This window comes from Pogonomyrmex barbatus, unplaced genomic scaffold (assembly GCF_055798465.1).
Source record: "Pogonomyrmex barbatus isolate J1 unplaced genomic scaffold, ASM5579846v1 scaffold3, whole genome shotgun sequence".
Lineage (NCBI taxonomy): Eukaryota > Metazoa > Arthropoda > Insecta > Hymenoptera > Formicidae > Pogonomyrmex > Pogonomyrmex barbatus.
This window is the reverse complement of record NW_028297127.1, coordinates 3,133,889-3,147,488: the sequence shown is the minus strand read 5'-3', so window position 1 is coordinate 3,147,488 and position 13,600 is coordinate 3,133,889. Positions and strand designations below refer to the sequence as shown.

At 36.4% G+C, this 13,600-nt stretch overlaps 1 protein-coding gene across 8 annotated transcripts in view; it reads right to left on the bottom strand.

Annotated features, from left to right (window-relative positions):
* LOC105430658 (furin-like protease 1) overlaps positions 1-13,600 on the bottom strand; it is a 213,423-nt gene that overhangs the window by 17,175 nt on the left and 182,648 nt on the right. For 7 of the 8 annotated variants that reach the window (XM_089080239.1, XM_089080240.1, XM_089080242.1 and 4 more), the window contains exons 8-13: positions 11,640-12,057; positions 11,199-11,316; positions 10,278-10,359; positions 9,508-9,718; positions 6,918-7,646; positions 2,314-2,595 (exon numbers count right to left, since the gene is read on the bottom strand). In XM_089080239.1, coding sequence (XP_088936365.1) covers positions 2,314-2,595; positions 6,918-7,646; positions 9,508-9,718; positions 10,278-10,359; positions 11,199-11,316; positions 11,640-12,057 — 1,840 coding nt within the window. The remainder of the gene's footprint in view (positions 1-2,313; positions 2,596-6,917; positions 7,647-9,507; positions 9,719-10,277; positions 10,360-11,198; positions 11,317-11,639; positions 12,058-13,600) is intronic. The other variant, XM_089080246.1, reaches the window with a different exon arrangement.

Below are 13,600 nucleotides of genomic sequence, written 5' to 3'. Positions count from 1 at the left end.
AGAGAGAGGGGGGAGGGGAGGAAATAAGGAAAAGATAGGGAAAAGAAGAAGAAGAGAAAAACTGTTCCCTCCCTTCTCTCCTGGAACACGTTGGAGCCACTGCGTCGATCAAAATCGATGACGTAGCGAATCTCTGAAGTAAACTACAGCTCCATCAGACGTACTATAAGTTACGCGAGGCAATTTTTCCAGGAGAGATAGGGTCGCGTTGGGTCTCGCTAATGGCAGTTGGCTCCCTGCTATATTTTTGTCTCGTACAAAAAGTTCTCGTGGAAAATTACACATGCGAACACAGGACGTTCCTATATATGGTGGATCTCGACTGACATATTAAGCAGAATTGGGTACCAAGATAAATATTGCGTCGCATTTGGGCGGCCAAATCTCTCTTTCATTCTGATTCTCCAGTTTGAAGGAAGAAAAGCAATGACTCGAGAGAAAATTTGAGTGATCTTGGTTTGAAATAGAACTGAATTGATAAAGTCATGCGATACATTAATCATCATAAAATTAAACAAATATAGAAAATATATAGCTAAGTAAGTTCTTGATGGCGCATTTTTAATGTTAAAAGTAGCAGTGTGTTGCAATTCACAGATTTAAACGACTTTTTTACAATTAAATAACATAAAATTAAATAAAACTCAGTCGTCTTTTTACTAATACCAAATAGCGAGATATAAGGTTCGGTATGACTTTGTTTTCGAATTATTATGTAGAAATCAAACAGAATTGCAGAATGCATTCGTCAAAATATTGGTTGTTTACCCATTTCTGCTTTGTTCAACAGTGGAAGAGGATGCCACAGGATCATAGTGCCATTACTCTTGAAACTCCTAAGATCGCACGTAACTCCGCGAAGTATAATAAATACGCTTTGCATATATTTACAAGCAAGTCCGTGGAGTTACGGCTATAACTACAGCAATTTTATGAAGGCAGAAAGGTTATTGGAAAATTGAACTTTCGATTTCTATGCGTTATAATATTAAATTTAAAACATTATTTAGCCTTTATTGGTTTTAAATGTAAAATTATAATGCAAAATGTATATTTATTTTTCATCTTGTTCCGCTATCCGGGAAATTTACTTTGCATTACTTTAGGGAGAAGTTCGCTGTGAAAGATAGCGTATAAGAAACAACGCTAACAGCAACTTGCAAAAAGATCACATTTCTTCGTATCCGTCGAGCAAATTTGCAATATTGAATTTCCCACGAGATTTTATGTCAACAATTTGTAAAATTATTGCATAAAGCTTCCCGCAAATTTCCGTTGTAAAATATATGGTTCCAAAGTTTCTTATGGGAAGGAGGAGAGAGAGCGTATATATTTTTATAAATACGAAAAAATCAGTAATGAAAAACAAATATAATTTCTTTAATAATTCGAAAAGACGCTCCATGTTGTGCTTCTCCAGAAATAAGCAAGATAATCGAAAGTTCAGTAACAAAACTATATATTTTCTGCCTGGTAACCATCGAGTTTCCCAGTCCATTCTCATCCCGACGAACTTCGATCAGTCGAGGCCACCATCAACGCCCCTCACGAGTAGAATGTTGTCACGGCGCAAGCGTCCGGACGTTCCGTGTCGATTACGAGAGACTCACTTCTTCGCACGACATGAACGAATTCGGCCAAAATCAATTCTAACGGCGCGTGTGAGTGAGAAAATTGCTTTCCCCGAGCACGAGGAACGCTCTAACGAAGCTACGAGGTCATCAGACTCGACGTATCCTTCATCGACGTGTCCACAACACATGCCCTTTATTTCTTTCTTAGAAAGAGACGGACAGATGATAATTCAAAACATTGACAGTCTCTAGATTCCTCCTCGAGACATTTAGCACCGGGAGAGGCATAAGTTCTTCCCTTTCCCCTTCTCCGACTTCTCGTGCGTGACCTCCTCACGCATCACAAGTGCATTAGAATTTCACGGATCACAAGAACGCGTCAGGCACACATCGTCGAAATCCGCGCGGCCACTCGCGTCGACGATCCCAGTGCTGACCCGGAGTCATAGGATCGAGGCGCGAATCGTCGCGGGACCAAACGCGGCTTGCTGTCATCATGAACACCTGTACGCCTCCGGCGTGCGGTGTATCGCAGCCGGAACGCGTTGCGTCGTCACGTCGCTGATCCACGACGTCGCCGTCGTCGTCGGGACGACGTTCGCTGCCGCGATTAGCAGCCGATCCGCCTCCGCGCTCAATTCGCTTCGACTGTTCGTCGAGGCAGGCCAGCTGGTGATTAACTCCCGCCAGCCGGGTATGCCGGTCAGGTAGGCTAGAAGGAGTAGTATGAGGCACCCACCTAGGCACCCGCTGCCTCCGGCCTCGAAGGCGGCGCAACCGCTCGTCTGGTTCTCCGTGGTCGGTCTTTGTGCCTCCGGATGAGAGACTCGGTCCATCTGCTGACTACCCGTCCACGGATCACCCTCGGTGTCCACGGCATTGTGCCGGACGTCCGAAGGCGCATTGTTGTGAATTTCCTGATGAACGACTGGCGGTAGCGGTTTGTCCTTATCGAGCTCGTCGTCTATTTCTACGGCGGTGTCCGTGCCGAAGAACACAAGCTTCCACTCTTCCAGTTCGTCTGAAACAATATCGCCGATTACATTAACGCAATTCGAATAATATTTAACGATTACTTCATATCAAGAGATTATATGAAAAATGATCCAATCATACATCTTACAAGCATTAGAGACTGAAAAAAGTTGCAGTATCTGTAAAACAGAACGGTGCAGAAGAAGAAAACTCGAGTAATTTCATAAAGTCAAAGTTATTTCTTTTTATAACTTCTTTCTTCGTATATTTAATATTTGAAAATTCTTCTGTCTCTAGTACTCTTTAAATTATTATAATTTTTAACAATAAACACGTAATATGCAGTATGAAAATAGAGAATATAAAATATGCAGACATGCCAAAATTTTATCTTTGCTCTTTTATCTTTGTTCAAGCAAAGAATGAACTGAAAATAACGCATTTGTCGTGTAGTGATTATACAATAATAACTATCTATTGTTATTTTTGCATTAAATACATACATGCAGACAGGATTGCAATCAACTCTAGTGGATTTTACATGATATACGTACCGTGATTCCTGAGAATGAAAATGCAAACTTGCAAACCTCGCAGTATCATTTTCACGGGCGAGATATATGGAATAAAGCTCAAATTATCTCCATATAATATAAAAATATGAATAATGTTGTGTGTCTAATATTATACCAAAGTGTGCATTTTTCAAGCAAACTTTATGAAATAATAATATTCATAATAATAAGTCATCGCGGAGCAGCAAAATCACAATTATTGAGCGTTGAATTTTTTACCGATTTCATCTCTCGATTTCATCTCTCGATGCGCTTTTCACTTTTCGCAAATTATTCCGCGACCTTGCTCGCAATTATAACGTAAAATATTGTATTTCGCAGAGATGAAGGCGGTAAAATGGAAGGCTTCACGAGATAGACGAGACGCGAGCGAGACAGCGGAAGAGGTGGCGGGGGACGTCGACGGTGTCGTCCGGGAAATTAATAAAACATCGTGAGACCGTAGGGAAAATTTCGCCTTAAGCTCGCTCGGGAACAACGTCCGCGAGGAAAAGGGATCGCGCGCGGAAGATAGGGTCGAGGCTTGATTAAATTAGAATTAAAAATAACCGAGTAATCAGCGATGACTCTCCGTACACATTTACTTAGTGAAATGTGTACGTCGGAATTAAATGCAAAGTACTTTGCAACGAGAAGATAGTAAAAACTCGTGGGCGATTATCGTTTTTTACTTCCGGTAAGATACACCTGTAAGTTTTTCTTCCAAAACTGTGGGCAAAACGGAAAAGCGAGCTAAACGTAAGCTAATTTTAAATACCATATCTTCTCAGCCAAGACACTAAGGGCTGAGAAAATTATGTGATACTCTGCTGCTTGGTTATATTTCACAATCAAGATTTGTACATTAATTAAGAAATAAATTTAAAAATTTAATTAAAAATAAAAATATTGTTTATTTATAACTGTAAACTTTAATTTCATTTTGCTACTTTTTGCTTCGTTTATACAATAAATTCATTCTCTATTCATTCTCTGAGAAATAAATTAATTTTTTTAAACATTAATATTATATCTTGTTTACATAGAAAGTTCAGAAAAATTAAAATGTACATATAGCTTCAGGTAAAGTCAGTTTTGTAGGAAAAGTTAAATTTCACAGGCAGAGGCGACGGGAGACTAGAAATCAAAGCGGTGGAAAAGTGGTCTAATTTGTGACGGTACTACTCCCGTGTATGTTTTTTTTTAGTCCAACGTAAACTCCCGGTTATATTAACCGGTCGCCGGTTATTATAAAGTTGTCGTTAAAACATCGCCGTTACGAGTACGTGCAATGGCTGTAAAATGTTAAGTGTCGCGACGCTCGGACATCGTCTCGTTTTATGAGAAATATTGAGAAAATAACTTATAACCGAGAGTTGAGGGAAATGAGGGAGAAGATAGAGCAAAATGAAAGGAGAAAACAAAAATGTCAGAAGTCGATCAGGACAACGTCGTGGGCTATTCGTAAGACAATGGGAACGTAAGGGCATTGTGCTCGAAGGGTCGTTAGCGCGCGCCATTGAAGAAGCGAGCCTCGATAATAATGCCTTAAAAGCGGAAACCATTTTGCGGAGCAAGCGAGCGAAAAAATTTCCAATCATGGTGGAAATTATTTAGCAGTGATGATGGACGAGAAGAGCCGCTCGATCTCCATCATGGTGAAGGTTCGTTCGCTCTCGGCTTTTCCATTTCACGGCACGCATTAGCGGTTTTCAATGTCGCCCGCGTCGTTGCGTTTCACTAAATTTTGAGCGATTTGCGGTTACGCGGTGATCTAGAATTCGAAAATTTGGAAAGGAGATAACAAGCGCAACGTGCCATCATTATTTACGATATTTGCGTCGTTGTTGTTTTAAAAAAAGTAATTTTTATTTATTAATATGTTACATGATATTGTTCAAGTCAAAATATAATATTATCAGAATGGTAAATTATGCTTCGAAACAAATAAAATAAAAAGTACAATATAATATTCATAAAAAATATAGTTTATAAAAAATATAAAAAAATATTAAAAAATATAGTTTTTCTTAACTATTTTATCGGTTATTTTCTTATGGCAAATCATAAGGATAATCATATGGAAAACATAAAAATACTACAGATACAATTTAAAAGATACAATAATTTTTTATTCGTATTTTATAGATAAAAGATAAAGAGCAGGATGCACAATTTTCTTATACGTTAAACAATGATCTATATTCCGCTATATGTGAAGATAATAGGATACAAAGCGAAACATGCGGGCAATATATTAGATAACCGACGTATGCAGGATGCGCTCGAAGCTGCATATGAAACTCATCGATAACCAAGTCATTGAAAGTTTTGATTGAAGCTCATAGCGCACGTTACTGGTTTCGATAAGTTTTCCTATTATCGACCTACCGTTCACGCAAGAGGTTTTGATTGTAACTACAGGAAGAAGCGATGTAGGAAGCATCAACATAAGGAAAAACTCGACATCCGACACAAAGAGTGACACAACTATGCAAACTCTTTAAATATAGACTATCTACGAGACTAATTTCTTGAAAATTTAAATATAAATTTAGTAAATTAATGATAAATAATCTACAGTTTCAGAAAAGGGAATAATAAATTTATAAAGTATAATATATTGAATGACTGTCTTCAAAGTACATAAAAAATTGACAATTTCATTAGTATGTGTAAAAACTATTAAATTCATTGATAAAAAGAAAATCTGAATAAAATAAAAAAAAATATTTATTATATCAGGTGTATGTCTACGTGCATTATTAAGCATGCAATAAGAAATATATAATTAACTTAATAAGATTACGACATTAATTCATTTAACGAGATATACAAGCCAGAGATATTATTATAGCGTACATACAAAAAATATTCCGCATAAAGTGATCCAACGCAAAAAAGAGACAAAATAAAATTCTGCAGAACATTGAGAATTCTCACTTTTATGTCAGGGAAAAACAAGATATGCGATATAAAGATAAGAAAAACTCCATTATACTTAGCAAAAGGTGTCAAGGGATCACTCCACGTGAAACATTCTAAAATTTAAAGAAAAAAGAAGAGGTAGAAACAACGCGCGAAATAAGCTTATCTAAAACGTTGCATATTAATAGCCACGGATAATATATTCATGTACAAACGAAAGTAACGATGATTACGGTGTGGTCACAATCAGCGAAACAGCTAACACAAAAGAGAGAATACGAAAACCAAATTCCTGTGAATCCGTTTAATCTTCGGGGCTTTGCGCGATGCATCTCTACTTTCCACGCTTCGCGTGGGTGTGCGGGCGGATGCGTGGAAGCGAATGGGAAACGATCGGAAGCTGCGAAACGATCTTCTTTGTTGTCCCGTGGCATAAAATACCGCCGTTGGGAACAATAGCGCAGATAGATTGACGTTATTAGTCATCGCGATTATCTGTGCTGGTGACACTATTTTTTCTGAAGACACGTTTAATCAACTGCATGCGATCTCTTTATAGATTATTAGATATAAAATATTAATACTTTAATACTACGAATATCGAGTATTCGTAGAGATGACTTTACTTTAAAATAACAAAAATCAAATTATGCGTAAACAGTTGGTAAATTATGATCGATCAAAAAATGCAAAAAGTGATTTATATTTTATTACAATTGCAATTAAATTTTTTATTGTGATATCGAATTCAAATTAATTAAAATTAAAATTAATTGACTTTTAAAATCTACTTCAAATTCATCAATGATTTACTTTTATGCGAATGTTAAAGCTTCCGATCGTCGCCAGTGCATCTCGCCGTTTCTCATTCCAAAACGTTAGGTACCCTTGTCTAGATGCAGGTTCCTTGGATCAAATTGCTCATCCTGTAGCAGGTCGAGTCCTTTAGCCCTGGTAGCGAGTTGCTGATCGGCGCCGCGAGCTCCACCATAAACCGGATAGAGCTGCTGAATCTTCGGATATTGCTGAAATACCGCTGGAACCTTGTTAGTGGCCGCCTTCGCCGGCGGTTCCAATAAGATCAGTCCCGTTTGAAGGGGCGACGCGGTAACCACATCGATAATTTTCTGTTTACTTGTCGTCGTGGCTTGGGTCTTCGTTGTCGTGATGGCTTGAGTTACAGTGCTAGTAATCGGGCTCGGTGTACTCCTGCCACGAGGCCTCGACGTGATTAAACGCATGTCACTGGCTACGTTATTGGGGCCTCTATTGATTCCAGTGAGACCCCGAAGAGTTTGAGCGGTAGGCTTGGGATTTGGTCGATTAGCCGACTTGCCGTTCTTGTGTTGACCGCGGGCCTTGCCCTTTCTCTGGGACTGTATCTGAGCGTTCACTACGTAGGGTGGACTCAGGCTACCGGATTTATCGGACTTGTGCTGTGCCTGCTTGCCCTTCGCTAGGGTGTTCTGGCTCTTTGGGATGGTCTCACGTGGCTTGACAAATGGTCGTCTAGGTATACTCATGCCGGCCGGATTGTAAAGAGCATACTCAGTTCGGTCGGGCAATGTCGCAGTGCCATAGAAAATAAGCGCCCATTCGTGCAGAGTAGCTCGTCCTGATCCGTGAATGCAGCGGAAAAAAAGCGGACGTCATGATTAAGAGGAGACAATGGCATGTTTACCGACATGCTGAATGATGCAATATATAATATATCGGATATTATCCGTTAAAAGATTAAAGATCGATCGCATACTCGTAATTGAATGTCGATAATTCGAGAGAAATAATGCGCGTGGTCGTCCCTGAGAGGACGAGAACGCTTGAGGATAAATAAGGATATAGCTTGGGGGTCCTTGTTCGATGGCACGTAAGCACGTCTCGCGTTCAGAGACTCTCTCCCTACAAGATACGTCCACAGAATACTTGTGGCAGTATAAACACTGAGATGGTTTACCAGTGTCTCGAATATCCCCACCTAACCTAATCCTCCCCGTCTCCGGAACGCAGCCCGTGACAATGGATGTAGATGCGCTCCATGGTGATACAGGTCAGCGATGCATAAGCGCATAAGGAAGTTTACGTAACCATCGGTTTTGATGAGCCGACGCGGAAGCAGTTCAAAGTGGCTCTAACGCTTGCACCTTACTCGAGATCGGCCGCGTTCGTTGTTCCACAGCGAAATGCTTCGCTGCTATTTGCCGTTAAGGATAAGTAAGAGGGTTTACGGGAGGACTCCACGGCTCGAATCCGGCAATTATCCGCCTCTGGAGATAATGCACCTTCTTAGGCGATTGCGCGCGAATGGGTCTTATGTAAGAGCTCTCTCGGTTGCCTTCTAGACACGAGCACGAGGCTAGGGGAATACCATGGATCTCGAAGGATCTCGCGGAGTTGAACACCAATTCGGCATCGGATTGCAGGATGCGCATGCAATGCTAGACATGTCTAAGCCATTCTGCTCGGATGTCACGCGTATGAATCGGTCAATCGTATGGTATCCTTTGTCGTATGGTTTATAATTGTTCGAGAAATAACGAAGATCGCGAATATTTCTTAATCCCCGTTTTGCATATTTTTTTATGCATATTATTCCCCGTGAACATGAATCAGAAATGCATGTTGAATTTCTTGTGGGCATTTTCGATTAGTAGATGTAACTGGCAGAGAATTTGGTAACCGTGACCTTACGAAGGTACTATTAAGACGCTTGGAAACTATTGTTACGACGAACAAGGTAGAATTCTATTTGAAATTTAAATCAAGCAAAGAACATCTCCGAATGCTGGAATTAATGCCGGCATAATCTACAAAGCTCTTTGTCTTTGATATTTCAATCTAAGATTTCACGAGCGTATAATGGTCTTTACATAAATATCAGTTCGCAATATTTCAAATAACGATTGAAAGAAATCCTATTCCTTAAAGAAGCTTTAAAAAAAGTTCAAAGAGAATCTTTATCATTGAGAACATTACAAATTCATAAATATATTGAACAGTTTATCTAATTGATCACTTCAACAAATATGGTACTGATAAAATTGGAAAATTCTTGAATCTAGTTCATTAAATCTATAACAAATAGAAAAATAGAGTTAAGATAGAAATGTAAATTAGAAAATTATGTAAATTAGAAAATTATATAAAAATGATGAATACAATTTTTTTAATGTTTTAATGTGATGATTTTGATTGATATTAATCCTGTTAAAAATTACATAATTGCTAAATAATTCTTTAATAATTAAGCAGATTAGTTTTAATGATAAATAGCTCAATTAATTAACTTTTAATTTAATTAAATTTAATTAAATTAGTTTAATTTGATTAGTAGTTAGTCATCAGTCAAAAAGATGTGAATAATTTCAATTAATATTGCGTTAATTAGTATCGCATATTGAATAATTCATCATTGTTAATTAGCCATTCTTTAATTATTATGCGATAATACGAATTACAAGAAAATATAATCAACTTACCGAGATATCGACCCTCATTGTGAATTTCTAATTTCCAGGTGCCGTGCGGCCTTTCACCCCACGTATGCACTGACATGAATGGCCATTGGCTAAAACCAGCTTTCGAGATGTCATGCGGCCTTTTAGCAAGAAGAGTGCTTTTTGTTCCTTGAGGAGATGTTAGCTGTATCTGAAGATCCCCTCGTCTCGCTGCCATCAGCGATACTTTCGCCTGCGATAAGCATATTGATCTTTATATTATCATAAAGCATGTGTATTCTTCGTTACCAACATTTATTCAATTTGTTATACTTTTGTATAAATAAAAAATCAAGAAATTTTCAAATTAATGTTGCAATATTTTATGTATACATTTAACTCTGCTAGTTAGCAAGTGTAAAAAGGAAAAGAGAGTAAACAAGATTTTACGAGGTAATCTTACATCGTGTAACTAATAATTCTATAACAGTAATTAACTTAATTCATTTAATTTCTGTAATATGATCTGAACTAGATCTCGTAATTATGTTTCGCTGGCAGACGCAGTCATTAATATATTTTAAGTTAATTTAACGAGAATTAAATAGCTATTTAGCATGAGTTACAGTTTGCCTTAGTTTTCCAGTATAAAATGATGACAAATAAGTTGATTTATTCGAAAAGTGAATCAAATTCTATCGCTTCAACACTAACATTTCGTTCTCGAAATGTTATGCGGGTTTGTACTTCTCATAGTCAGTACGAAATCTGCTAATTAACGATGTCACTTATGAGTGACGTACTCAACTTACCTGAACATGCTCGAGGAAATTAACGCCGCTACACTCCTTGACATGTAAGTCGAGAACCAATTGGCTCTTTGGCGGTATTGTCCTAGAATGTGGATGAAATATAGGTTTAGCTCTTGCATAAAATTTTTTGTAGCTATTTTTAAATAGATACACTTGTATCGTTTAAACAATTCGATCAATTATATATTGTTTATTTTACATAAATACTTTTATATCTTTCTGAACAACATTTTTTGAATGCGCTTTTAGCAGTACAATTTGATACTTTTATAGTTAATTTATTTTGCAATTTTTAAAATAATAATATATTTCAAATATCATTATATTTATAAATATAAATAAGTAAACCATTATATCGATTATAATTTTTCTGAAGAATAATTATAAAAATTATAACATGCAACATTTTCTTTTTAATGGCTAGCAATGAAGTAAATATTAAACAGCGTTAATAATTTTTGATTTTTAATAAAACGAACTTTTCATCGTGAACGAAGGATTATCATACATAAAATAGAGCATGGCCTTTATGTTTAGTAGTTTCAGAGTGCAATTTCAAAAAAATAGCTACAGTTTAAATTATGTAAATGTGTGTAACAATTTGTTCGTATTTGTTATAATTCTTGACAATATAAATGGCACAATACATGTGTTTCCTGTGCAATTTCCGACAAGTAAAACTCGCTTGATGCTAGTCGACATGCTCGAGCCAATCCGTAATCTGAGAGCAACATGTGCATCGTCCCAAGAGACAGATAGCGATCTATTATTGCTGAAGTTAATCTCAATTTCCTCAAGCAGTTTTCTTAAGGCCAATGATTTTTAAAATAATTATCACATTTTTTTGTGTATTAATATTTTGAATAAAACACTGTCTGAATTTCTGATATTTATTTAATAGCATAACTTATGAGCGCTTACCTGCCTGTATGTGGCGCTGATACTTCACATTTGTGTTGTTCCGGGACGGTTCTCCACCTTCTTGCTAAGCGTACCATGGCAGTGGCGTCCATCAGCCCATAACCGAAACTATGGCTCACTGTTAAACAGAAATTTAATCGTAACATTAAAGTAATATTATTTATTAACTGCTTATTAATAAATTTTATTAACTAGACATATCTAGATTAAAATCCTGTATTCATTTATTAAATAATAAAATGATTAAAATATTCTAAAAAAAATTAATGTTAAGCGATTAGGTTATTATATTTTTTCTAGTAAGAGATTTGAAATTTTTACAGTCCTTTAACTGTCCTTATTATATTTTATTTATATAAGTAATAATTTCTTCTTTTTCATGGAATTTAATATCCTTGTAAATCCCTTTCTCATCTGTCAAGAATTTAATATTCTGCTTACCGTTTCTACCGACACCGTTGACTACCCAATCGGGGGCCTGCAGGTTCGCGGGTTTGGCAGTCCTAACGACGATATGTTGCATGTCCCTCCAGGTAAGATCCCTGTTCGCTTCTAAAGCGAGGGCGCAAATGCCGGCCGCCAAAGGCGCCGACGCGGATGTACCAGTGTGGCTGCTGGTACAGTGATGATGCAGATCTGTAGTGACAACTTGCTTCTCGCCGGTAGAGCCCGAGCTGTACGTAGTGGCGAGGGTGGACGAACACGCCTCGCTATACCAGGGCACAAGACCATTCTCTGTTGCGCTACTGATCGATAGCGTCCAAATACTATTGGTATAGCCGTCACAATTGCAGTTATCATGGTCCCGGCCCCCGTTCCCTGATGCCCATACGAATATCGAACCCTTACCGTTGCGACCCTAATAATTAAAAGTTAATGAAAAATTTTTTTAACCCGCTAGAAGGAGATATTATACATATATGAGATCATGAAATAATTTGAAATAATTTTTTCCTAATGTATATGTAAAACGGTCTTTAAAAATATATATTTATATTTAGAAGATCATCATCATATGCGCTTGAGTAAATTCAAGCTGTAGAATTTAAACAGCGTAAACAAGCATATTCGGTGCTTTAAACTAAAATATATCTGGCTTTACCGGATAATACTTTAGATGCGTTGTTTTTTCACTGGTGCTTGGCTTTAAGACGTTCGAAACGCTTAAGGCGCTTTAGAAGTTTGCATGTTAAAGCCACTTTCTGTGCGTCCGTAGACATACAATGGTGGATGATTCGGTACGAAACCATTGTTAGAAAGTCGATGAGGCTGTTTAGCACTAATGGTCTTTGTAAGATTCAGACTGAGTTCTGTGTCTTGAGTTCGTAATGCGAAACTCTTACATTCTGTAGTAGTTCGGAAATTAGAAGAAGTATTTTGGCAATTAAGTTTCTAATCTTTGACAAAATCATATATTAAGTATTAGAAATTATGTATAACGCATGCCCAGATATATTTGAATGAAATTTTATAAAGTTTTTATAAAATTTTATAAAATTTTATAAAGTTTTAAAAAGTTATCTTTACTTAATTAATTATCGTGCAAAGAATCACAAGATTTAAATACTGATTTACGGGTGTCGTTATATCGTTTTTGTTTTTTAAAAATAACATAACTCAAAAAATAAAGTTCCTAAGAAATAAATTTTTATATTTTAAATAATTAAGATTTTTTAATATTATTTTTAAATGCGACTTTAGTGTAATAATTAGTTATAGAGAAATAAAGTATCATTTAGCTTCTCATTCGATATATTGAATTTTTATTTAAAATAATAATAAAAATCAAATAATAAAAATTAATTTTAAATAGCCTTAAAACTCATTTGATTTATCATTTTGACTTATGACAGCCTTCATGCAAAATTAAAAATTTTAGAAGCGAATTTTATATAATCTCAGTTGTTGTTTTACTGATAATAAAAAGATTCGTTTTTTTTTCGTAAACAACTCAAAAATGATAATATTTTAGTTATGTCGTTCTTGTAGCACGTGAGCGATATCAAATCACAAATTTCTTTTCACAAATACATATTTTGGGATTATAGTATACTTTATAGTGACATATCATGAAATATATTTTTCAGTATTGTTTCTGAGATTATAAATCTCAACAGTTTTTATCAAAACTGAAGATCCGGCTATTTCGTGATAAGACCAGGCGTCGGAAACTAAGGTATACTAGGCGTGACCACGAACTCTGAACTCTCTTTGAGACTCGATGTTAACTAATTCAGCAATATAGTGTTCGGGCCTTTGATCAGTAAAGCTATTTGATCGTAAAGTGATAAGGCATCCACCTGACTGTATCAGACAGTTAAATTCGATCTGTAAAACAATTGTTAACTGCATTAAAATTATTATACTATATATTTTATATTAAATTAATATTTTTTTAATTT